This window comes from Pan troglodytes, chromosome 13, assembly GCF_028858775.2.
Source record: "Pan troglodytes isolate AG18354 chromosome 13, NHGRI_mPanTro3-v2.0_pri, whole genome shotgun sequence".
In the NCBI taxonomy this organism is placed as follows: Eukaryota; Metazoa; Chordata; class Mammalia; order Primates; family Hominidae; genus Pan; species Pan troglodytes.
Genome location: NC_072411.2, coordinates 37,987,546 through 38,015,485, shown reverse-complemented (window position 1 = coordinate 38,015,485; position 27,940 = coordinate 37,987,546). Strand labels below are relative to the sequence as shown.

The following is a 27,940-nucleotide window of genomic DNA, read 5'->3' as shown; positions in this document are numbered from 1 at the left end:
CTTCCTCCACATCCTCACCAGCATTTGTTATTTGACTTTTTGATATAAGCCTTTTTAACTGGAGGGAGATGATACCTCATTGTAGTTTTGATTTGCGTTCCTCTGAAGATCAGTGATGATGAGCACTTTTTCATATGCCTTTTTGCCATTTGTATGTCTTCTTTTGAGAAATGTCTATTTAAATCTTTTGCCCATTTTAAAATTGTATTAGATTTTTTTCCTGTAGAGTTGCTTGAGCTCCTTATGTATTCTGGTTAGTAATTCCTCGTCAGATGGGTAGTTTGTAAATACTTTCTCCCATTCTGTGGGTTGTCTCTTCACTTTGTTGATTGTTACCTTTACTGTGCAGAAGCTTTTTAACTTGGTGTGATCCCATTTGTCCATTTCTACTTCAGTTGCCTGTGCTTGTGGAGTATTACTCAAGAAATTTTTGCCCAGACCAGTGTCCTAGAGGGTTTCCCCAATGTTTTCTTGTAGTATTATAGTTCAAAGTCTTAGATTTAAGTCTTCAATTCATTGTGATTGATTTTTATATAAGGTAAGAGATGGGATCAAGTTTTAGTCTTTTGCATATGGATATCCAGTTTTCCCAGCACCGTTTATTGAAAAGACTATTTTCCCCCATGTATGTTATTGGCACCTTTGTCAAAAATGAGTTTACTGTAGATGTGTGGATCTGCTTCTGGATTCTCTCTTCTGTTCCACTGGTCTGTGTGTCTGTTTTTATGCCAGTACCAAGTTGTTTTTGGTTACTATAGCTCCGTAGTATAATTTGAAGGTAAGTAGTGTGATTCCTCCAGTTTTATTATTTTTGCTCAGCATAGCTTTGGCTATTCTAGGTCTTTTGTGATTTCATGTAAATTTTAGGATTTTTTTTTTCTATTTCTGTGGAGAATGTCATTGGCATTTTGATAGGGATTGCACTGAATATGTAGATTACTTTGAGTAGTATTTAACAATATTGATTCTTCCCATCCATGAACATGGAATATCTTTCCATTTTTTGTGTTTCCTCTTCAATTTCTTTCAATAGTGTTCTATAGTTTTCAGAGATCTTTCACTTCTTTGGTTAATTCCTAGGTGTTTAATTTTATTTGTGGTTATTGTATGTGGGATTACTTTTTTTTATTTCTTTTTCACATTGTTCACTATTGGCATATAGAAAAATGCTACTGACATTTATATGTTGATTTTGTATCCTTCAACTTTACTGATTACTGAATTTATCAGTTCTGATAGGTTTTGCTGGAGTCTTTAGGTTTTTCCAAATATAAGATCATAGCATCCACAAAAAAGGATAATTTTACTTCTTCCTTTCCAATTTGGATGCCCTTTATTTCTTTCTCTTATCTGATTGCTCTAGCTAAGATTTCTAGTCCTATGTTGAATAACAGTGGTGAAAATGAGCATCCTTGTCGTGTTCCAGATCTAAGAGAAAAGGATTTCAGTTTTTCCTCATTCAGTACAATACTAGCTGTGTGTCTTTCATATATGGCTTTTATTATGTTAAGGTATGTTCCTTCTATGCCCAGTTTTTGGGGGGTTTTTATCATGAAGGGATTTGAACTTTATCAGCTGCTTTTTTAGCATCAGTTGGAAATGATCATATCGCTTTTGTCCTTCATCCTGTTGATACAATGTATTACATTGATTGATTTGTATATTTTGAACCTCCTTGCATCCCTGAGATAAATCCCACTTGGTCACGATGAATGATCTTTTTACCGTATTGTTGAATTTGGTTTGCTAGTATTTTGTTGAGGATTTTTGCATCAGTATTTATCAGAGATAGTGGTCTGTAGTTTTCTTTTTCTGATCTATCTTTGGTTTTGGTGCCAGGGTAATACTGGCCTCTTAGAATGAGTTTGGAAGTATTTTCTCTTCCTCTGTTTTTTGGAACAGTTTGAGTAGGATTGGTGTGAGTCCTTTAAATGTTTAGTAGAATTCAGCAGTAAAGCCATCAGGTCCTGGGCTTTTCTTTATTGGGAGACTTTTTATTACGGCTTTAATCTTGTTGTTTGTTACTGGTCTGCTCAGATTTTGGATTTCTTCATGGTTCAATCTTGGTAGGTTGTATGTGTCTAGAAATGTCCATTTCTTCTAGATTTTCCAACTTATTGGCATATATTGCTTATAGTAGCCACTAATCTTTTGAATTTCTATGGTATCAGTTGTAATGTCTCCTTTTTCATCTCTAATTTTATTTATTTAGGTCTTTTCTCTTTTTTCCTTAGTCTGGCTAAAAGCTTGTCATTTTTGTTTATCTTTTCAAAAAACCAACTTTTTGTTTCATTGATCTTTTATATTGTTTCCTTTATTTCAAATTCATTTATTTCTGCTCTGATCTTTATTAGTTCTTCTAATTTTGGGTTCAGTTTATACTTTTCTAGTTCTTTAAGATGCATTGTTAGGTTATTTGAGGTTCTTTTTTTAGGTAGATACTTATAATTTTCCTCTTAGTACAGCTTTCACTGTATCCCATATGTTTTGGCATGTTGTTTCCATTATCATTTGTTTCAAGAAATTTTTTGATTTCCTTAATTTCTTCATTGACCCACTGGTCATCCCAGAGCATATTGTTTAATTTCCATGTGTTTATATAGTTTCCAGAATTTCTCATTATTGATTTGTAGTGTTATTCTGTTGTGGTCCAAGAAGATGCTTAATGGGCTCCTTTTTTTTTTTTTTTTTTTTTTTTTGAGACAGGGTCTCACTATGTTGCCCAGGCTAGAGTACAGTGGTCATTCACAGGTATGATTGTAGCGCACTGCAGCCTCCAACTCTTGGCCTCATACAATCCTCCTGCCTCACCCTCCCAAGTAGCTGCGACTGTAGTTATGCACCACTGTGCCCAGCTTGCTTTTGCCTTTTAAAATGGCCCCAAGTATGGTTCTCAAATGTTTCTAAAGTTCGGAAGCACAAGAAGACTGTGCTGTTCCCTTAAGAAGAAAATACCTGTGTTTAGATATGCTTTGTTTAGGCATGAGTTACAGTGCCCTTGGCCATGAGTTAAGTGTTAATGGCTCACCAATATATATTAAGGTATCTTTAAACAGAAACACACACAAAATAAGGTTATGTATTAATCAGTTGGCAAAAATATTGTGACCATAAGCGTGAAGAAACCTAACCCTAAACTTCCCTCAGGAGCAATGATTCAGTATGCCCTAATTCAGTATTGTGGCAGCTTTACAGAGCATAACTTCTATAAATAACAAGAATCAACTTTATGTAATTGCAGTGAGTGACAATAATGTATTTTATAACATTGAACCATTTTTAGATTCTTTGAATAAACTCAATTTGGCAAAGGTGCAGGTGGCTTTTTTTTTTTTAGTATAGTGCTTATTTAGCTTACTTTTTGTGGAATTTCGCATTTATAATCTGGTCTTCATCATTTTTAACTGGAAAATTCTATTCTAAGTTATAATACTTAATGTAAGTTACTCAAATAATACATTAATACTTGCACACGAATCTTTAAAAGAATACAGAAATAATGATACTCCTTTTTTTCTTCTGTACTACCTATCCTCTGCCCCAACCTTTTCTATTCATTCTTTTTTTTATTATTCATTCTTAATTTGTTCTGTGTCTTTCCAAATCTTTATAATGCACGTATGTGCACATACACACCCACACACAGTTTGTTTTATTTTGGGTGTGTGTATGTTTAATATGTCTTGTTATACTTTACATATTATTTTTCAACTTTTTAAAATAATTAACAGTGTTTCTTGGAAACCCTTCCATGATAACTAGTTACAGATCTACACGAGGTAGTATTTCTCCAAGATGGGTGTATAGAAATGAAATTGCTGGGTTAAAGGGCATGCATATGCATTTTTAAAATTTCTAATACTAGATCATCCTCCCAAGAGGTTGTATTCAAATATATTCCCACAGGTATGTCACAGTACCACTTTCTCCACATCCTTGCTGCCATGGTTTCGTTATTTTTCCCATGCTATATTGAAACTTAATCCTGGTCAGGCACGGTGGCTCACATGTGTAATCCCAGCACCTTCAGGGGCTTAGGCAGGGTGGATCACTTGAACCCAGGAGTTCAAGACCAGCCTGGCCAACATGGTAAAACCCCATCTCTACTAAAAATACAAAAAATAGCCGGGCATCATGGCACACGCCTGTAATCCCAGCTACCCGGGAGTCTGAGGCATGAGAATCACTTGAACCCAGGAGGCGGAGGTTGCAGTGAGCTGAGATCGCACCACTACACTCCAGCCTGGGCAACAGAGTGAGACTCTGTCTCAAAAAAAAAAAAAAAAAAAAAGCTTAATCCCCAGTGTGGCATTGTTGAAAGGTGAGGCCTTTAAGAGGTGATTGGGTCATGAGGGCTCTACCCTCTTGAATGGATTATCACAGGAGTGGCATTAGTGACTTTATAAGGAGACCTAAACTAGCACACTCAGCTTTTCACCTTGATGCCCTCTGCCACCTTAGGACTCTGCAGAGTCCCCACCAGCAAGAAGGCACTTACAAGTTGTGTCCCTTCAACTTTGGACTTCCCAGCCTCCAGAACTTTAAAAAACTAAGTTTGTTTCCATATAAATTACCCAATTTCAGATACTCTGTTACAAGCAACAGAAAACGTACTGAGACACTTGTCAGTAGTGATTGTCAGTGTTTTTTATTTCTGCCAATGTAGATTATCTTTATTTATTTTTTGAAACAGAGTCTTGCTCTGTTGCCCAGGCTGGAGTGCAGTGATACGATCTCAACTCACTGCAACCTCCACCTGCCAGGTTCAAGTGATTCTCCTGCCTTAGCCTCCCAAGTAGCTGGCTGGGACTACAGGCATGCACCACCATATCCAGCTAATTTTTATATTTTTAGTAGAGTCGGGGTTTCACCATTTTGGCCAGGCTAGTCTCAAACTCCTGACCTCAGGTGATCCGCCCACCTTGGCCTCCCAAAGTGCTGGGATTACAGACGTGAGCCACTGCCCCCGGCCGTAGATTGTGTTTAAGAATAAAATCTTGTGCTCTGAATTTGCAAAAACCCTGATTGCTAGTACCCTCTTCTTCCTATATCTTATGTACGAAAAATCATATCAATAAATATGACTTACTTGGGATCATTTGCGTGCTTTAACCCCAGGAGTAATATATTAAAGCTGGGCTTCAAGAAACAACTCATAGTGGCAATTTCTAGTAGAGCAAAGCCCTGAGAAACTGTGAATAAGGAAATGGAAGTGTCAAAATCCTAGTGTCAAAAGTATGACATTTAGAATCCTATAATGCAAAAATAAGAGTCTCTTCGTATAAAAAAACAAAACAAGAAAAGCCTGTATATTTTTTCCTTAAGGGCAGTGTTTCAGACATTTTTTAAAATGAAAATCAGATTCCTTGTGGTAGGTTTATATATAACATCCCTAAAGTGAAGTGTTTTAAATAGGAGCAAGGAGAAATTTCTTACCTTGATGATATGCTTAAAATTAGTTTCTTTCAAGAGTGAAACATATGAGCATAAGTCTGCATATTGAAAGAGTAATTGGAATGTCTGTCATTCCTTTCAAATTTTATACATACCATGTGGAAGGCACTGGCACAAAATAATTATTTCAGCACTATTCTTCCTAAAAACTTACTTACACTTCCAAAATAACTTCAACTTAAATCTATGCAGGAACATTTCAGGGGAAGCAATAAGTGGAAAATACTTCAGAACGTTGAGATCTTAATTGATTAATACAAATCATGAAGGAAAATATTAAGGTTGGATATTAGGAAGTTAAGGTACATTATCTAAATAATGAATCCAGGGGGCTTAGCAAGCTAAAAGTCAGCAGGAAGAGATGAAAACATAGGATTGCCTCCCATCTTTGATACTCTGGTTCTCCCATGAAGGCCTATTTCATTGCTGAGCCATCATCATAATGGAGCTGAGAAGAAACTTTTTGTCCTAACTACCTACCATGTTTGTTCTTCAGCTCAGAACTAAAGACTTCACGATAAAAAATTTCTAACTTTACATTTTTCTAAAACACTACATCCATATAAATTTAAGAAATAAACTGCTTCTTCTGAAAACTTAATCAAAATGCAGCACAAAGTTTTAAGTGTTAAGAATTTAGATTTAAAATATCAAAAGATAGACCAGGCTTGTAATCCCAACACTTTGGGAGGCTGAGACAGGTGGATCACTTGAAGTCAGGAGTTCGAGACCAGCCTGACCAACATGGTGAAACTCCATCTCTACTAAAAAAATACAAAAATTAGTTAGGCATGGGATTACACGCTTGCAATCCCAGCTACTCGAGAGACTGAGGCAGGAGAATCACTTGAACCCAGGAGGCAGAGGTTGCAGTAATCGTGCCATTACTCTCCAGCCTGGACAACAGAGCAAGACTCTGTCTCAACAAAACAAAACAAAAACAAATAAAATATCAAAAGATAGTTCATTCAGCTATTTTGAACACTGACTTTGTTTTCTATAAACTGTCTTTTTTGTTGGAAAGTTCCAAGAAGAAAGATTAATAATATTTAGCAGTTGATTAATCTGCCCTCTAAAGTTCATATACCAGCTTTTCAAGTGAGAACTTTTTACTAAACTGAGGAATTATATATTTGCTTCTTAAAATAGAAAGTAATTTATGGGTATGGTAAAAATAAAAATTCCAGTAGTAGAAAAAGATATGGAAATAGAGGTCTCACGATTCTCCTCCATCTCACCACAGTCTCTTCCCTGCAAAATAGCCACTGTTTTTTCTTGTGTGTTCTTGCAGGAAAAAAAAAATACATTTACAGACAGACAAAATATACATACAGACATGACCATATTTTTTGTTTTTTAAATTTGCACAAAAAGGATCATGTACACACTGCTCCTATTTATCTCTCAGCATGTGGAAGGTAGTGCCTTGTAAAACATGGAACTAAGCTAATCATGCAGTAAGGTGTGTCACCAACCAGAGCCAAAGAAAGAACAGTTTTGTTTCCTAATACATGACAAGAGCTTGGTCTCAAAAGTACTTCATAGAGAAGTAGTCTGAGTGGACAGTTCTATTTACCAGGAAGCCAGTACTGATGGTTTGTTTGTTTGTTTGTTTGAGTCCTTTAAAAATCATTTTAAGTGGACCATCAAGGTTCTTGTATTTTAAAGTGCTTTGAATGTAGAAAGCTTGAGGACCATAGCATTAGTCACAAGTAGTTCTGTTTCAATTTCCTTAACATATATTCTAAAAAATGTATTTATTGAGTCAAAGATAACGTTTTTAAGCCTTTTAATGGTTATTGCCAAATTGTTCTCCAGAAGCATTACACAAGTTTACCCTGCCTTCAGCAAGTTATAAAGGAACGGTTTTACGATTTTAATTCTCCCAAGCATTGAGTAATAATTCGATTTTATATTTTGTATTTTTTAAATCTTTGCTCATTTGAGAGGTAAATAATCTGTCATTGTTGTTTGCTTCAACTTGCATTACTTGCATTACCAGTAACATTTTTTTCCTTATACGGTATTTACTTACTATGGTTTTTTTCTTGTTCCTTCAGATTCTCTGTTTTGGTCTATTGCCTGTTTATCTATTGGGACCTCAGTGTTCTTTTCTCATAAATCTTTAAGATCCTTATGTATTAAAAAGATTAATTTATATAGGTTATATGCTGTTCAGCACTTATTTTTTCTCAGTGTTATTGTTCCTTTGATTTATTTTGTATATAGATGTTCTTTCATTCTTAAACTTAGAAAGTTTTCCCTTCCTCCGTGATATAGTTTAATATTCAGTTCCATTTTTTACTCTGTTTTTGTATTCGTTGGGGTGTTTATTTAAATTTCGTAATCTCCTGAATTCTGTTTAGAATTAGGATCTCCTTTATCTAATACGGTCTATTATCAATTTTTTCTTATGTTCTATTGATCTGGTTATTTTTGTACTGGCACACTTTTACATACTATATAGGTTTTTGTAAAACAATATGCTCATAGACTGTTCTCACTACTTCATTCCCTTCCTCCCCCATCTGTTGCCTTTTTTTAATAAGAAAAATTTTTTAGAATTAAATCTAATAAGCACAGTAAACATTTAAAGGGTATAGTGAACATTCTTCACTTTTTTTTTTTTTTTTTTTTTGAGGTGGAGTCTTGCTCTGTTACCCAGGCTGGAGTGCAGTGACACAATCTCAGCTCATTGCAACCTCCGCCTGCTGGGTTCAAGCAATTCTCCTGCCTCAACCTCCCAAGTAGTTGGGATTACAGGCACCTGCCACCATGCCCGGCTAATATTTGCATTTTTAGTAGAGATGGGGTTTCACCACGTTGGCCAACCTAGTCTCGAACTCCTGACCTCAAGTGATCCGCCTACCTCGGCCTCCCAAAGTGCTGGGATTACAGGCGTGAGCCACCATGACTGGCCTTCACTTCACTTATAACCGTTGATTTTCTTTCTTTTCTCTAGCAGGCATGCAAATCTTAGGAGGTACATTTGCTCCTATGTTTAGCTGTCTAAAACTTCCCAGGTTCTACTTACTGCTTGTGTTTAATTTCGAGCTTGGCCAAAATTTCCTTTCAGCCCTTACCTTTCTTCTGTACCTACCTGTGAGTGTATAGTTCTCTTAAAAAATTTTTATTCTGATTAGAAAAGTAGTGCATATTTATTGTAGAAAGTTCAGAAAATACAGAAAAATACAGGGACAGAACAATTTCCTATAATTTCACCATTCATTGGTAGCCACATTTTGGTGGTTTTTTCCCCATATGATCAATCTTAATATACTTCTTGCACAAACAAAATTGGGATTACACGTTACATATGGTTTTATCACTTTTTCCTCATGTAAGAGTCTATCATGATTTTCTAACAAATACTTACGTTCGTGTTCCCAGCGCCCTGCATACTTTTTGTATATAGTCATCCAGCTGCGAAAAAGGAATGATAATCAATCATCAAATAAGTAGTCAGTGGTAGTGGTGTTACTAAAAATAGTCATTAAGGCCAGGCGCAGTGGCTCATGCCTGTAATCCCAGCACTTTGGGAGGCCAAGGCTGGTGGATCACCTGGGGTCACGAGTTCGAGACCAGCCTGACCAATATGGTGAAGCCCCCCGTCTCTACTACAAATACAAAAATTAGCCAGGTGTGGTGGTAGGCACTTGTAGTCCCAGCTACTCAGGAGGCTGAGACAGGAGAATTGCTTAAACCCAGAAGGTGGAGGTTGCAGTGAGCCGAGATTATGCCATTGCATTCCAGCCTGGGCAACAGAGCGAGATGCCATCTCAAAAAAAAGAAGAAGTCATTAATAGGCCAGGCGCGATGGCTCACACCTGTAATCCCAGCACTTTGGGAGGCTGAGGTGGGTGGATCACCTGAGGTCAGGAGTTCGAGACCAGCCTGGCCAACATGGTGAAACCCCATCTCTGCTAAAAATACAAAAATTAGCTAGGCCTGGTGGCACATGCCTGTAATCCCAGCTACACAAGAGGCTGAGGCAGGAGAATCGCTTGAACCCGGGAGGCGGAGGTTGCAGTGAGCTGAGGTAGCGCCATTGGACTCCAGCCTGGGCAACAAGAGCAAAACTCCATCTCAAAAAAAAAAAAAAAGTCATTAATAGTTAACATTAATTGGGCTCCGTCTCAACTTTAAACATATTATAAAATCCTTATGATTATGGAAGAAAACCCCATGACTATTACCGTCTCCATTTTCCAGATGAAGAACTGAGATATAAAGTGGTTTAATAATTTTCCCACAGGCCCCTTCATAGGAAGTGATAGGATATGATACCAGGCCTTTTGATTTCAAAGCTTTTACTTTTTTTTCTACCAGACACACTAATTGTTACCCCCTAGTGCCGACCCATAGACTTATCCTGTGCTCAACCTTTGTAAGTCCTTTAGAGTTCTCCATTCTTTCTCCAGGGTCTTTGTGTAGCACTGAAATTATCACTGGACAGCTTTGTGAGGCAGCTAGGTTGGTGCTGCTTCTGTCTGGACTATTAGAGTAGCTAATACACTCTGACTACATTATGGCTTAGCCTAGCACTGTCGTGTGCACATTACCTTCCATTTCACAGTAACATACTTTTCTAAGTGGGGTAACGTGGCTGTGGTTTCAGTAGTAGTTCCTAGGAAAATGTTATTTTTATTCATCTGCAAGTTTCTCTGTGGTAATAACCTTTGTCCTTCCAATATTTTAAAACTCCTTTGAATTTGTTTCCTGTATTAATACAACTTCGTTTTTTAGGATTTTACTTTGTGACTGGATCATCCTCCAAAGCAAAAGGGAAAATTAAGAGTGTTTTTTAGTGGTTAAAAACCTGCCAATCATATATGACTCTAAAGTCAATAGATTATGTCTGTGTTGACACTTCATTTGCAACCTGTCTTTTTTAACTTGTGATTGCTATCTGATTTGCATTTCAAAATACTGTATGTTAAAAGTAGTAACTGTAAGTCTGCTTGCATTTTTGCTTTCCTTTTTCTTTCTTCTTTTGGTTAAGGCCCATTCTAAATGTAAAATATAATGCTCAGTTTAAAAAACAAAATCTTGTGATGTTTTACAAAACAATCTGATGTGTAAAGTGGTCTTGGAGAGATTAACCCATTTTTTATGAAGAAGTAATTTCCCAGAATTTGATCAGAGACTTAAGAAGGATCTGCTTTGGAGGAAAAAGCGATGTCACGAGGATACATAATAACGAAATATATTATGAATAATGTTTTTCAGAAGGTTAAGAATAAGGAGTGACAGTTCTTTATCAAAGAAGAAGGAATAAAGAGGCCCAGGATATGTAAAAATAAAACTGGTTATAGGGCTTGAAGAAAATGACCTTTAATAGACAATAGAAGTTATTTGGAGTAAAAAAAAATGCGAGACTCATAAAATATGAAGGACTAGGAAGGTGATAAAGGAAAAATGAAGAACGTAGAACATGAAAGGCACTAGCCTGTCAATTTAAATGCTCTTTAAAAGGTACTTTGGTAGGAAGAAACTCTGTAGATGGACCACCCCATAGTGTTTGTGTCCTTGTTTTTAAGCACTGTGTTAGCACTTTTGTGGTTGCAGTATTGAAACTTCCATAGTAGTACAGTGCCTTTGCATGTGGAATATACTAACTATTGAATGAATGTTGAAAGTGATCTCAAGTTACTTGAAATTTGTTTAATAAATCAATGCAATGACAAAATAATTTTCTTGATTTAGAAGTTTTTTTGAAATTGGTGATTTGCCTGTGTTCTTATAACAAGTTGAAAGCATTTCTTGTTACTCATCATAGGAACTTGAGTTTCTTTAAGGGTTGTCAGTTGAGTGTGAGTATTTTGTCTGTGGAAGCCAAATGGATAGTATACACATGCGTGCGTGCCTGATGAGTATAGTAAATTTTGGCCCACTTTTAAAGTAGAGAGCATTTTCCTTCTTTGTAAAACCTGAAGTTGCGTGTCCTTAATACATTTGTGTTCTTTCTGTCTTTTTCAGGGAAACAGTGCTTCTTAGTCCTACGTCAGCAGCAGTTTAATGTCCAGGCTCTTGTGGCGGTGGGAGACCATGCAAGCAAGCAGATGGTTAAATTTGCTGCCAAGTAAGTAAGCAATTATATCCTGTTGTCAGAATAAACAATGGTGGGAACCAAGACTCCCAGGGGTTTGGACCATTTTCATACATTAACATCAATGCTTCGTTTGTTTAAAAATGTAGTTATTTAAATTGTCAGTTCAGTGTTGCTGAATACATTAAACTTACAAAAGAGAAAATATGGAGCACAGGCTTAAAATTCATTTGGAACTGCTGAAGCAGCACTCTCTACAGACAAGTCACATTTACTTTCAAGTAGAGTAACAAAAAGCCTGGCAGCCTCAACATAGCAGAGCAACTTTATTTTGTTGTGTTTGTTGAGCTTCATTTCCTCCCTCCTTCCCTCCCTCCCCCAGTTTGAGATTTGCATATTGAGCAACAAGTTTTCTAACCAAAAAATAAAAGTATATAAAATAAAAGAATGTAGTTTGGCAAATGATTGCCTCCAGAAGGAAGTAAAACAAATGTTTTACAACTTTTAGCTTTGACACCAAAAGGGTTTAGGAGAAAAAAGGTAAAACTTGCTTTTTCCTCCTGTAAAAGTCTGGGCTGTCTGGCTCAGAGTTCCCGTAGAAGCAGCACATTGTTTTGTTCAGCTTATAGGAGGCGGATATAGAGATAGAAGTGTGGTTGTGTGTGCAGTGGCTCTAAGGTGATGAGAGCTGTTTTACTTGGTAGTGGTGATGTGGCTAATTTTGTTTCATGTTTTTTTTTCAATTTCATCAGAATTTTATTTCCATGATAATGATCTCAGAAAACATGAGAAAATGGATGGTCTTTGTGTTTTAAGTAATAAAGTAATTTCATAGTGTGTGTTTTTTAAAAGAAAGAATTCAATCAGAGTAAATGATATATTTTTTCTATTGATTTTTTAAATGTTTGCTTTTTAGATGCATGCTTTCTGAGTTAATACAGATGGAATTATGAATTTTAGAATTGGAAAGAAACTTAAAAATTATCTAATTCAATATCGTAATTTAGCTTTCAGCCCTCCCTGACCCTCTAGCACAATGTTATACATATAAAGGATGCTCAGCAGCTGGTTTTGGTTTAGATATTTATCAAATTACGTCATAGTAATACCTGCACTCGGATTTAAGAACTTAAGTGCCATGAATTATATCGATTCATTGATGAGATCAGTAGTATTTTAATACTACTAATACAGTAGCCCCACCTCTCCCTATCTCCCAGTGCTGCCCAGAGATGGCCACTTTTCTTCTACGTGTGTCTTCTGGTAATTAGGTTTGCTTGTTTCGTCTCCTGGTTAGAGTGTGTGCTTGTGGGGTGCATTTGTCTTCCAACCTTTTAAGGTTAGTGTGTATCCTATGAAGTCAGACATAAATGAGCTTGGTCCCTAGAAATTTTATCTGCACAGAGAACCTTCTATAAAAGAAAAAAAGATGGTCCTGGAAACCGCAGACATAGATGCTAAATTCTATTAAATATACTGAAAAATACTGGGAAAAAGTCAACCTCAAATCAACAAACAACTTTTGTCTTTTGTATAATAATTTGGTTTTGAAAACTAATACATGAAGCCGACAGTTACATAGAGAATATATTTTTCCATTAAACTGCATTATAACATCGGCGTTACATTCCTAAAGCTTCCAGTGGAAAAGCCTTTTGAAAATCCCAGTTACCCATAATATTCAGTGAGAGGCATTCTACTGACAAGTGGACAGTTAATCCATGTGATGTGTTTAGAAGCAGACACATTAAAGTACTCCGCAAATAAGTTATTCCTATTATTTTTTGGATCTTCTCAGAAACTCCTGGGACTTGACTAAATAACAGCGATTGACTATATCAGATGTCAACCATAGCTTAATAGCTAAAAGAGCTACTTTCAAATGGTCTCCCAAACAGAACTTAGTTCACTAATGCCCTCATAAAATTAAAGAACATCTTTTTATCATTATTTTATTAAAGGCTTTCATCCAAATGGGATGATATACGGGCGATCTTTTTTTTTTTTTTTTTTTTTTTTTTGAGATGGAGTTTCACTCTTGTTGCCCAGGCTGGAGTGCAATGGCGTGGTCTCCGCTCATCGCAACCTCCTACCCGGTTCAAGCAATTCTCCTGCCTCAGCCTCCCCAGTAGCTGGGATTACAGGCATGTGCCACCACCATGCCCAGCTACTTTTGTATTTTTAGTAGAGACGAGGTTTCTCCATGTTGGTCAGGCTGGTCTTGAACTCCCAACCTCAGGTGATCCGCCCGCCTCAGCCGCCCAAAGTGCTGGGATTACAGGCATGAGCCACCGCGGCCGGCCATGGGTGATCTTTCTTTTAGACAAGGGAAGAATATAGGTAATTTAGCCTAGATTTTTAAATTCCTGAAGTGGAACTCCATAAGGATCTAGATGCAGTTCAGGCTTAACTAAATTGTGACTTGATTTTTTTTTTTTTAAGCAAAGAACATGCAGCTATTTTTAGTCCCTTTAAAAAATGGACTTTATATAAAGTAGCAATGTGTGGGAAAAGGTTGAGCTGTTCCAAATTATAAACCTTGTCACTGGTTATATGTAAGTGAATGGAGCCAATTTTATACAATAGGTTCAACATGTGGTACATAGATAACTATTATTAAACTTTTGGCACTAGTATGTTAAGGAATCGAGCCTGAATAATTACCAGTAGGTGGGTTAATGGCTTTTGCTATCTTGCGAAAAAGGAAAATTCTTATGGCTAAGACTCGTTGGCAAAAAATGATGAGTTTTTAGGTTTTGTAGTTGGTTAAGATAATTTTCTTAGGAACATGATTTTATGTTCCAGATGGGTCAGTCAGTTTGTCCTTTCTGTGTGATGTAACCTATACTTCTAAGATAGTTCAGAAATCCTGATCCTTCTTGGTAGGAGAAGTCTACTTTTAGACTTCAGCAAGAACTTTTTAGAACTTTTTTAGGGAAAAGATATATGGGGTTTTTCTTTGTCTTTTAAAATCCTATTCCTAAAAATTGTTAACTGTGTTTTAGCGCATAAAATGGGTATGCGCTAAAATTGTGAAAGCAAAAATTAAGGTAGCTTTCATACATTTATCTTTGAGGTCACTTGTTTAGGCAGCAGATCACTAATAGTATAACAGTTGGATGCAAGGAAAAATGTTTCTATTTCTAGTTCCAGTTAAGTTCAGATACTTGATAATTCATTTGATACAAATTTTAACTAACAATGCCACATTAACTTTCACATAAGTAAGACAGTTTTATAAAATGATTGACTGATACTTTATTTAAATTGTCATTCTTAGATTACTCTTTGCAGAATTTTGGTTAATTGTGAAGCTGAAATATCCTGACTCTACCTCAAAGTTAATGTTTTAGGTAACTGAACAGGTATTCTTCCCATTACTAGTATTGAAGTCAGAATACAGAAACAAATTAATTATGGAACTGGCTCTAAGGCTACAAGCTTCATACAGTAAACCAAATGTCAGCAATTTAGTTTTAGTGAAATTAAAAATTAATATTACTTATTAATTTGAATTTTGTTTTTATTTAAAAATTTATTTCTATTTTAAAGTTAAGGGCTATAAGCATAAGCATTTACACTAGTTTGGTATTTGTAGGTCTTTAAGTAACATGACAGAACTTATTTAAGTGATTAATGGGGTTTGCTGACATTTTTTGTTCCACTAAAGAGAACCTATAGAGTAGTTTTAGAACTGCTGGTCTGTGCCTTATTGAGTAGTGCGTACTTCTCACCACGCTTATTTTGGATCAGCTGGGCATGGTGGCTCATGCCTGTAATCCCAGCAATTTGGGAGGCCAAAATGGGCCGTTCACTTGAACCCAGAAGTTTGAGACCAGCCTGGCCAACATGGCGAAACCCCATCTCTACCAAAAAAAAATTTTTTTAATTAGTCTGCCGGGCGTGGTGGCTCATGCCTGTAATCCCAGTACTTTGGGAGGCCGAGGCGGGCAGATCACGAGGTCAGGAGATCAAGACCATCCTGGCTAACACCCGTCTCTACTAAAAATACAAAAAATTAGCCAGGCATGGTGACGGGCACATGTAGTCCCAGCTACTCGGGAGGCTGAGGCAGGAGAATCGGTTGAACCCAGGAGGCGAAGGTTGCAGTGAGCCAAGATTGTGCCACTGCACTCCAGCCTGGGCGACAGAGCGAGACTCCGTCTCAAAAAAAAAAAAAAAATTAGTAGGACATGGCTGCATGCACCTGTAGTCGCATCTACTCTGGAGGCTGAGGTGGGAGAATCACCTGAGCCCAGGAGATCCAGGCTGCAGTGAGCTGTGATTGTGCCACCACAGTCCAGCTTGGGCAACAGAGCAAGACTCTGGCTTAAAAAATAAGTTATCACAGGCCGGGCGCGGTTGGTCACACCTGTAATCCCAGCACTATGGAAGGCCAAGGTGGGTGTATCATCTGAGGTCAGGAGTTCAAGACCAACCTGGCCAACATGGTGAAACCCCGTCTCTACTAAAAATAAAAAAAATTAGCCAGGTGTGGTGGTAGGCGCCTCTAATCCCAGCTACTCGGGAAGCTGAGGCAGGAGAATTGCTGGAATCTGGGGGATGGAGGTTGCAGTGAGCCGAGATCACACCATTGCATTCCAGACTGGGCGACAGAGTAGGACTCCATCTCAAAAAAAATAAATAAATAAGTTATCATGGTTTAAAGAATGATTTAAATCTTTAATTTTTGCAAAGCACCAGTGGACAGATGGGTGTAATAGAGGTAGAGAGAACGCAAGGATTTAGTTCCCTACTAACTAGTGACAAAGAGTCCCTCATTGACCAAACTCTCCTCAGATTCCTTTGAAAGAACTTTCTGCTCCGGTAAGCCTTGACTTTTTTACTTCATGTTTATGCCTGCATTGTTCAGTTTTAGTAAGAATCCTGCTGAGTTGCTTTAACTATAACCCCTGTCATCCCCCCTCAGTATCTGATCACCCGCCATAGCTAATTGGGTTCCTTCTCCTCCACCGTCCCTCAGGTGATGTCTGATCACCCTCGCCTGCCTTCAACAAGAATCCTGTTAGGTCATTTTAGCCAGAATCTTCCGTTTCTCCTGATGGCTCCTCTTAGTAATTTTCCATCCACTGACTCTATATTCCCATCTTTGGGCCTAAGTTTCCACTTGCCAATCGTGTATTCAAAGTTAAGCCTAGTTCTATACTCAGATCTCTTTTCCCCTATTGCAATAATCTTGAATAAAATTTGTTTTTACCACTTTAAGTATTGTCCATCTCTGGTTTTCCCTGACACAACCATGTGACTTCTTACATTGTTTACTGTTTGCTTATCTTAACTCATTCTTCAAAGCTAAGATGCTGATTCAAACACTTATTTCTACTTGCGTGAGAAATATAAAAGTCTGAGGTCTAGTGTGGTACTAATTCACTATAATTGAAAGAAGTGCTTGACCTATAAATGAAGCTTATGCTTACCTTAGAATTGAAACATATGGCTGGGTGTGGTGGCTCACACTTATAATCCCAGCACTTTGGGAAGCCAAAGCAGGCAGATCACTTGAGCCCAGAAGTTCAAAACCAGCCTGGGCAATATGGTGAAACATCATCGCTACCAAAAAGTCAAAATAATTAGCCAGGCATGGTGGTGTGAGCCTGTAGTCCCCAGCTACCTGGGAGGCGAAGGTTGCAGTGAGCTGAGATTGTGCCACAGCACTCCAGCTTGTGTGACAGAGCGAGACCCTGTCTAAAAAAAAAAAAAAGATTTTTATTTTCAAAAGGTGGTGGTTTTATTATTTTTTGAAGTACTTACCTAATTTATTTTTGTTCTTTTGATGCTGTTTTAATTAGCAAATACGTGGTTTCTTGTGTTTGGGCATTTTGTACTTCTTTGCCTCAGTGAATTGTACATTTAATTTATAACATTGAAGCATTTTATGTTGGTGCATTATTTGAAGAACTGGTGTGTGACAACTTTATGGCATGCCTCTTTTCTAACTAATCTTTTTTCACCCCCCTTGCAAAGATTTAAAAATTACTCATTTGAATGTGGGTGGTTATGTAGATCTGTAAGTATATTTATCATTGAGTATATAGTAAGATTTAACACATTATTTCTGACAACCAGAAAGCTAAAAAATGTATCGGTTTTGCTGAAAATCTTTAATAGTCAAGTTTCTGTGTTAAAAATTTTAGTAGTTTTTGTTGATATAAGGATATATAAATATGCAAATGGAAAAACTGTTAATGTACATAGTGTCTCTTTCACCATTATTGACTTTTTTTTTTTTTTTTTTTTGGTGGTGGTAATAAATGGAAATAGTTTAGAAAAATATGAGCCGATGACTACCCAAAAATAAAATTTGGTCATCCCCCAGTCTCTACCAACTCCCAAGTTTATCCCTACTATTAACAAGACAATCAGAATACATCAATATATAGGATTTCTGTTATATTTTAGGCCTTTATTGAGACTATCTAGTATAATGAAATACTTCAAGGTGCTTAAATCTGTGGTACCTAGAATGATGAGAAATAAAAGGTAACACTATTAGTGTAAAGGTTATGCTGCCCATCTTCTGTCATCTTGGGTTTATTGATAGATTATGTGAATAATGATGGGCTACTCTTCCTCGACCTCTGTAGCAGGTGTCATGTATTTTTTAGATGAAAGGTCATGGAAAACCCATCCCCCACCACATACCAGACTCGTTGCATGTGAAATATTATTTTTAATATTTAAGAAGCTTAATCTGAAATTAAAACTCAGTATAGTAACTACACTTGCTTTATTTTGCCACCTTTCCAGTGTCTAGCATGGATTTTTATGCTTATTTGGATGCCTCTTCTCTGTTAGTCCCTGTACCAGACCCAAAAGTTACAGTACAGTGGTCACCAGCATCTTCCCCAGTTGATGTACAGGGGAAATAACAGGTTCCCTTATAATAACTGACTCTTATTCTATACTAAGCGTGGAGCCACAAAGTGCCAGATTTTTTTCTCACTTGATCCACACAACAGCCCCATGAGGTGTAAATACTGTTTTTGTCTTTTTTTGTTTTGGGGCGGAGAGGAGGTTGGTTCTGTTCTCTCTCTCTCTCTCTTTTTTTTTTTTTTTTTTGGTTTTGTTTTTTTGGTTTTGTTTTTGTTTTCAGATGAGGAAATCGAGATGTGAAATATTAAGTGTCTTGACTAAGGTCTCTTAGATTCTGGATTCACACTCTAGTCTCTGTGTCATCCTGCCTCTCTGAAATAGTGTGTAATGGTGTTAGATCAAAACCCTCCACATTATAGCTCCACTTAGAATACAGTTTGTTAGCTAGACACTGCTCCCAAGGTATTACGAGTCAAAACTAAAGGGAAAAAAGTTTAGTTTAAAAAATAGAACTGGGCCAGGCGTGGTGACTCATGCCTGTAATCCCAGCACTTTAGGACGCTGAGGTAGGAGGATCACTTGAGCCCAAGAGTTCAAGACCAACCTGGTCAACATGGCAAAACCCTGTCGCTACAAAAAAAAAAATTAAATAAATAAATAAAAATTAAAAATAAATAAAAAGTGGATCTGATTATAAAGTAATAAAAAATATTTTTATGTTTGAGTGATAAATTCCTGCTAAAAATTCCAAAGGAGGAATTTATTTTTAACCATTAGTAACACTAATGAGTTTGTCTCTTCCACTATAAAGCAGTAGCTGCCTTCTAAGGAATCACCCTATTGTTAAAAAGCATGCTCTAAAAATAAGGGGGAGGGACAGGGAGTTGGAACCTAGAGAGTTTCATGTTTTCAGTGACAGTTATTCTTCCTGAATAATCTCAATAAGAAAAATTTTGATAGTTAAAAACATGAAACCTAACACCACTAGAGGCAAATCTAATAATCAATTGCATCTACTTTTGCTTAGGCTTTGGGCTTTTTTTTCTTATCAGCACTGCCATTAACACAACACAATACATTTTGCACCTTTGTATCACTCTCTTGAGAAGTAAGGCACAAAGTCACTCAAAAAAGCAGCTGTGTGGTGTATGCCACTGATGTTGAAAATAAAACCACAGACTCAGAATTTAAAATAAGAATTTATCTTTTACTAAAATTGTGGATGCAGGAAAGAATTGAAAGGATTTGGCTGAATAACTAATACTGTTCCTTAACACATCTAATTGCAGGCGCTTTGTTAGACACTTGTACCAACTAAAGTCCTTTCCTAGAATTGCTCCGTCAACAGCAAGGGAGAAGAGATCTTGGAACATTTAGGTATGGGTGTCCTTTTAGATTAGCTTTTTGTAGAGTGTGCTCATGTACTGTCAGTTCTGCTATGTAACATACGCATTCCTAAAAATAACCGTCCTATGCAAAATTGTGCAATAAAAACCACAGTGTTTATGGAGAAAATGGGATTAATGGCATAACACTCAAAAACTTGATGTGGAGAAAGGGAAACCCCTCATACACTATTGGTGGGAATGTAAATTAGTATAGCCTCTATGGAAAACGGTATGGCGGCTCATGAGAAATTAAAAATAGAACTACCATATGATCCAGTAATGCCATTATGGGGTAATTATTCAAAGGAAATGAAATGATTATGTCAAAGAGAGATACATATTTGCACTCCAATATTTATTGCAGCACCATTCACCATAGCCGAGATATGGATTCAACCTAAGTTTCCTTCAAGAGATGAATGGATAAAGTGTGGGATATATACACTCTAGAATACTATTCAGCCATAAAAAGTGAAATCTTGTCATTTGTGGCAACATAGATGAACCTGCAGAGCATTATGTTGAGTGGAATAAGCTGGACACAGAGAAATACTGGATGATCTCATGTGCTAAAGATGTTGATCACATAGATGTAGAGAGAATAGTTGGTGGGGGGCAGAGGGGGATGAGGGAGAGATTGGTCAGTCTGTTCAAAATTACAGATAGGAAGAAGAGTAAGTTCTGGTGTTCTCTTGCACAGTAGGGTAACTATGGTTAACAATATTGCATATTTCAAAACAGCTGGAAGAGAGGATTTGGGAAGTTCTCACCACAAGGAAGTGATAAATGTTTGAGGTGATAGATATGCCAAATGCTCTGATTTGATTTTTACGCGATGTGTACATATATGGAGACATCACACTGTACCTCATAAATATGTACAATTATGTGTCAATTTAAAAAAAAAAACTTCATTAATGGCATACTTTTTGAAAAGATGAGACAGAGTCTCACTCTTGTTGCCAAGGCTGGAGTGCAGTGGTGCAATCTCGGCTTACTGCAACCTCTGCCTCCCAGGTTCAAGCGATTCTCCTGCGTCAGCCTCCTGGGTAGCTGGGTAAATTACAGGCGCCCACCACCACGCCCAGCTAATTTTTGTATTTTTAGTAGAGACAGGGTTTCATCATGTTGGCCAGCCTGGTCTTGAACTCCTGACCTCAGGTGATCCACCCGCCTCAGCCTCCCAAAGTGCAGGGACTACAGGCATGAGCCACCACGCCCGGCCAGTAACCTAACTTCTTAAAGGTAACAGTTTTATACTCGTTGAATGGTTAAGAAATACATAAATACTACAATAAATATAGCATTTTACCTTGAAAAAAATGTGCAGTTTGCTTGTGGAAGTGGGTATCAAAAGAAAGGCAGTTTGTAAGTTATTTTGAAGTGATGGAAGGAACAGTGTCTGAAATCAGAGGGAAAGTTGTAACACCAGATGTGGATGGGTATGGCTCATAACATGAGTTACAAGTAGATGTTTAAGGTGTGTGCATTTTGTATATTCCTGCATGGCCGAGTGCACCCAAGTGTTGTTGTCTGCATTGACCAAGTGTTCTCACTGATGAAATCTGGCATAGGCAAAAGCAAAATTCTCATTATACTCAAATTGTTCCCTAATGTGTCAACGATGTTGAAACATTCACATTTTCAAAACAAGCTTTATAGCAAAACTGTACTCTTGAAAGTGACAACGGGGTTTGCTAGTGAATGGATAAAACATGAATCTTAGCTGTTTGCTTACTACTTATGTGTGGGGGTAAGGAAAATAATGAATTAGAAAATTACTGGTTTGAGAAACTAAGTGGAAGTGACACCATTAATCTGGAATAAATTGCCAACATGGACTGAGAGTATACATGACCCACTCTTTGGAACTGAGATGGGCTCATCTTCCCATATGGCACTTGGCCAAATAAAGAGTAGACACCAAAGAGGAGTGAAGCTAGCCCCTTTAGCAAAGGAGGAGGGAAGTCCATTGGGCAGGCAGCCAGTAGTGTTTCCTAAGCTTAACTATATCGAGTTAATTGAAGAGAAGTTCCAGGCTTTTGAGTTTAGAAAAAGCCCAACAGGTTGTTTTACCCAGTAATCCTCTGATTATAATTTCCACCAATCTGCCTCCCCCAGGCTGCCTCATTTTCCGTTGGACCTCATCAAGACTTCTAGTCTTTTTATCCATCTCCACATTCTCTCCCAGTCTTTTCAGCCTCCTCCTGACCTCTTGTGGCCCCATGCTCCATTCCTGAAACTACTCTCTGCACCTTTATCCACTGTTCCCCGCCCCTTTGTTTCTCTTGCCCCACAAACACCCTACAAACTCCCCTGTCCCAAAGACTCCTGATTCCATCATCTAACACCAGGCTAGAGTATCCTGTGTGTTCATGGCATGACAACTGATTCCTATTCCTCAGCTGGGCCCACTAGTGTATATTCTACTTTATAATGAAAATAGAGGTTTATGGGCTGTGCCTGTGTTTTCGTTGTTTCACTGACCTCTTCAGGATCTCATTCCTCTTTATCTCTTAGTTTCTAAGTATAATTGGAAAGGCAAAATTTGGAAAGCACTGTGAGTTCCATTGCTTAGTATTCTACCACCCTTCTGTTATTATTAAAAACAGTACATCACCAACATCTAAACCAATTCTAGTGAGTTCTGTTGCTTAAATAAAACAAAAATCTTTACTTAGAAACTTGAGGATCAATGAAGCATGAGATAATTCAGAAGAATATTTAGTTAGTAACACATTCTCTTTGGGAAGCTAGCAGCTCATTTAGTGGACGAGCTAACTATTCTGCCAGAATCTGGTTTGGAAAATAGTATGGAGAGAAATATGTCTGTGAGGAAAAGGCCATTTCTAATCTCCATTTAATTTTAATTCTGTCTTAGATCAGTTGTTATATATAAAATGCTTGGAGCTAGAGGAGTGCCTTAGGACTATTTGTTTATTTTCAAGATGTTTCGTTTCCATTTTGAATGTTACTGCCCAAAGAGACTGGACGTGAACTCATACACAACAAAGTGGGAGAAACAGTGGTATTTATATGTTAATTCCATGAAGCCCTATATTTAATTCTATTCCCTCTGGCCATATACCAGGTGGAAAAAAGCAAGGACTGTGCTATTAAAAATATCAAATCAGATAGTTCCAGCTGGGGTTTCTTAATCATTTAAAAGGCAAAATATGAGGTCACTTTTAATATCTTAAGTAGATAACGATCTTAGCATTTACTTTAGATATTAAATCTGAAGTGCTTATCTTTTGCCTTACTGGCTAGACAATACTACTAGCAGTTTCTAGCTTTGGAGTATTTTCCTTAAAAGAAACATTGGAATTTAATACGGAGCCAACTATTTTGCCTCAAATTGTCTGTCTTAGGAATATCCAATTCATCAATAGAGTAATCTAAAAAGTTGATTCACTAATTGGATTTAAGTGCCACAGGACTCTTCACACATTATTTTAATCAATTTGTTGGAAAGATCAATATTCTCATGGATGAATGCATATAAAAATGAAGCAATTGAATGAGTTACATAGGAAGGTTGGCACATCTAATTCCCTAGAGGTTCTAGGAACAGGTTCTTAATTATATATCTGAAATGGTTTGAGGTTTTTAAATGAAATTTGTCTAGAAGCAGGAAGATGCAATACCCATCTATCCAGGCCTGTATTTCTGGATCCCCATCTTATCTAATATTTAATAGTTGATCCTGAAGTTGAGATATTATCCCTTTATTCTTTTTAGAAAAATTTTTTTTGTATGTGTGCCATTTTAAAGTAATTAACAGAGTAGTTTGTGTTAGTTTTGGTTAAGTGTTATAAAGCCAGTTTTTTTTTAAAGGAAGTCCTGGAGGCCTTTTTGTATTGACTGTTAGAGAGGACAGTGAGTGTAAACACAAGTTTTTAAAGTTTAAAGTTACAGTGCCCGCTATAAAGGACTACAATTAATGTGAAAAGTAGTTTTAAAGTTAAAATTTATATATCGCTGTTTGTGCTTATATAATACTTCCCACTTTCCCCAAACATAGAGGTATTCTGATTCTGAAAATAAGCCTTTTTTAGTACCATTATGTGTATACATATATATTTTATTTTATTTTTCTTCATATTAGTCATTGTGGTTAAATGATTTATTGGTAGCTGATGAGTCACAAGTATGTTTCTCATTCTCTAATGAGTCACCTAGCTACCTACAAGTTTGTTTATTTTCTTTCCTTTCTAGATCTTTCACCTAAAATAGGTGTTTTACTAGTTGGTAGGTTAAAATTTCAGTTTGCTACATTAACTTTTTTTTTTTTTTTTTTTTTGGAGACGGGAGACGGAGTCTCACTTTGTCACCTAGGCTGGAATGCAGTGGCACAATCTTGACTCTCTGCAGCCTCTGCCTCCCAGGTTAAAGCGATTCTCTGCCTCAGCCTCCCGAGTATCTAGGACTACAGGCACACGCTACCACGCCTAGCTAAATTTTTTTTGTGTACTTTTAGTGGAGACGGGGTTTCACCATGTTGGCCAGGCTGCTCTCAAACTCCTGACCTCAAGTGATCCACCCGCCCTGGCCTCCCAAAGTGCTGAGATTACAGGCATGAGCCACTGTACCCAGCCTACGTTAGCTATTAGATCTGGAAAATACCAAAATAATACTCAGAAGAAGTCTCATTGATTTTTACAAACTTGTATTTAGCACGTGCTCTGGTCCAGGTACTCTGCTGGGCTTGAGTATGCAAAGATTTATGTGTGTCATATATATCTTAGGAGAAGCTTAATTTTGGGAGAGGGCAAGGGAGATAAACAACTGCATGCAGAGGCAGGGTATACAGGTGCTGTGATAGGAGTGTATATTGTCTGTAGTTGAGGCCCAAAGAGAGGTGTGCATGTGGATACCCCTTGAGCATCCATATGGATAAGTTGGTGAATGTAGGCAAGGCCATTATACTGTTGTGTATTGCAACTCCTTGAACAGTTGCACCTACATTTTATACCTCTTTGTTGGAACAGGGTATTTATCTGTTAGAGGAAAAACAGCTTCTATTTTCAGTCCTGTCCACTGCAACATCTGTATTGAAAATTTGGATAATGCTAAAGGTGTGCTAAGAAAAAAAATGGGTCTAAAATCTGCTGTCAGAAATTTTCAGATCGTTTGTGGGATTAATTCTCCTGGGCTAAATATAACTTTGTATAAAACAATATGAAATTATTATTTAAAGATTTTGCTGAATTTCTACTAAGGTTGGCAACAACAGCAAAACATCAAGATACATCAGTGTTACTGGGGAAGGTAGTATGATTCCTGGACATTTGGGAAACTATTACTAAAGGGCCTATTATTTTCAGTTGTTTTTTTTTTTTTTTTTTTTTTTCACAGAAACTATAAAGCAATCTAGCAGCTCATGAGCTTCTAAGAATGAAAATGTATTATTTCATAGTGAGCTAATGATGCATTCTGAGATATTTAAATTTAGTTCTAATTTGTCAGTCCGTAACAGAACTGTCTAGTGCAATAATCATTAAATGATCTTATTAGCTATGTGATGGTAGTCTAATTACTTAACCTTGTAGAGTCTCAGTTTTCTCATCTGTAAAATGTTGATAATACCTACCGTGTAGGCCTTTGTGAAGCGCAAATGAGATAGTGTCTACCTAAAGCACTTCACACAGAACCTGGAACATAAAAGGGAATTGCTAAAGAAATAATAGAAATAATACTTTAGGGATTTAGTTGTTAAATCTCTTTTCTTTTTTCTCTTTTTTCTTTCTTTTTTTTTTTTTTTTTCTGAGATGGAGTCTCGTTCTGTCACCCAGGCAGGAGTGCAGTGGCACAATCTCTGCTCACTGTAACCTCTGTCTCCTGGGTTCAAGCAATTCTTCTGCCTCTGCCTCCAGAGTAGCTGGGGCTACAGGGCCACGCCACCACACCCAGCTAATTTTTTTGTATTTTTAGTAGAGACTAGGTTTCACCATGTTGGCCACGCTGGTCTTAAACTCTTGACCTCAGGTCATCCACCCACCCCGACCTCCCAAAAGTGCTGGGATTACAGGCATGAGCCACCGTGCCTGGGCTAAAATCACTTTCATTTGAGCTATAAAAATAAAAGTGTGTTTGTCAGGCATGGTGGCTCACGCCTGTAATCCCACCACTTTGGGAAGCAGAGGCAGGTGGATCACTTGAGCCCAGGAGTTCGAGACCATCCTGGGCAACATGATGAAACCCTGTCTCTACATAAAATACAGAAATTAGCCGGGCGTGGTGGTGCCTGCCTGTAGTCCCAGCTACTCAGGAGTCTGAGGTGGGAGGGTTACTTGAACCTAGGAGATGAGTTTGCAGTGAGTTGATCCCAGTGATTCTTCTCTATATGCTCAGGAGGACTCGTCAGAGTCAAAACCTGATACTGGGACCCAGCAGCAAGAGATAAACTGCTTTTTCTCCCGATTTATGTCTCCATTTATTTGCAAGATGGTGACCTCTTTGACTGGAGTTGTGTGCTGTTAAATATTTTTTCACGTATCTCCTATACAGAAATTATACCTTCACCCTTGATTTTCAGATCATCTACGGTAGCCGTTTCTCAGGGTTTATGATTCTTGTTCTCTACCCCAGTGCTCTCCAAAGTGTGATATGCTCAAGATTACCCATTGAGGGAAAGAAAATAATTCAACTTCCTTCATTCCGCCTACCCTTTCTTCCCTGCTTTTTTCTTTTATCTAAAAGGATGAGAATGAATTTGAGTTTTTCCAACAGTTAATTTATACATAAACACTGGACCCATAACTTGGATTGCTTCTCAGAAGGTTACATATCACCTATAGCATGTGAGGTTTCTGAAGGAAGATTGTGGGATTCCAGTAATGAAAAGAAGCTAGCAGTGGTACCCTCATTCTCCTCTCTCCTCCCTTCTTTCTTCCCCTCCCCTCCTTTCCTCTCCTGTAGATATTATGCCATCTTCATATACAATGTCAGTTAAAATCATATAATCAGACTCTTTCTACAGTCAGTAGAATTTTATTCTTCTACTGGCAGTAATGTACGCAAGTATTCCTGTCTCTCTTGTTTTGACTCTATTTTATATATACACACATAAAACCCTCGGATAGTCTGACCCTTTTTCACAAATGGAACCTTTTTGATTTTAATGTTTTTTCTTCTGAATTCACTCATGTCTACAGTAAGACAAAAATAGATGTAGATACAGATGTAGCTGTATAGAGATAATAGGGCTAAATTGTCCAAAATCATGGAATAGTTTTACTAATGTCTAAATAGGTTATGATTTTTAACAGCTGCATATGATAAGGGGAAATACTGAGATTGGAAGGGTTAAAAAAAATTAACTGTTCTCTATGTCTGATTAATCCTGCCTTCTTTCCCGTTGATTCAGTAGAACAATTTGTAATTGCAGAAATTTATAATAGCTTTGGCCCTAGCTTAAGAAATAGTTTGTGGTTTCAGAAGTTAATTTGTAAGTTGTTTCGTCCTGGAAACAATGTTCTAAGTGGTAGTTGTTTTCTAGACTAGCTGATCTAATATTTTAGCACTCAGTACTACGAAATTAAAGTACTAAAGGTAGATATAGTTCCATGTTTCAGGTCCTGGGTTAAAAGAGTCATCTGGTACTTTTGAATGAGAAAGAAGAGGGAATTTTTTTTTTGCTTTAATTGGACCTACAGCCAGCCCTGGGCAGAGTATCTTTGACTACATTCCACCTTCTTTCTAGAAGGATACTAGCATGACTCTCAGTCCTTAAAAGTAGATGTGTTTGGGCCGGGCGCGATGGCTCATGCCTGTAATCCCAGCAGTTTGGGAGGCCAAGACGGGTGGATCACCTGAGGTCAGGAGTTCAAGACCACCCTGGCCAACATGGTGAAACCCTGTCTCTGCTAAACATACAAAAATTAGCCAGGCATGGTGGCACATGCCTATAATCCCAGCTACTCAGGAGGCTGAGACAGGAGAATCACTTGAACCCGGGAGGCGGAGGTTGCAATGAGTCAAGATGGAGCCACTGCACTCCAGCCTAGGTGACAGAGACAAGACCCTGTCTCAAAAAAAAAAAAAGTAGATGTGTTTGACTTGAGTTGGCTTGAAGAAGACTGTCTGATAATGGAAGGTGCAGAGGGCCAGCAAATGCCTTCTAATAGGAGTCAAAGTTTGTGAGATGAGGGGACCAAGGGGTCAGGGATATAGAAGAAAGGTAGCAGAGTGGACCTCTACTTGGGACAGGTCA

At 37.5% G+C, this 27,940-nt stretch overlaps 1 protein-coding gene across 1 annotated transcript in view; it reads left to right on the top strand.

Annotated features, from left to right (window-relative positions):
• DARS1 (aspartyl-tRNA synthetase 1) overlaps positions 1-27,940 on the top strand; it is an 82,914-nt gene that overhangs the window by 12,668 nt on the left and 42,306 nt on the right. The window contains exon 4 of the mRNA XM_001155169.7: positions 11,434-11,536. Coding sequence (XP_001155169.1) covers positions 11,434-11,536 — 103 coding nt within the window. The remainder of the gene's footprint in view (positions 1-11,433; positions 11,537-27,940) is intronic.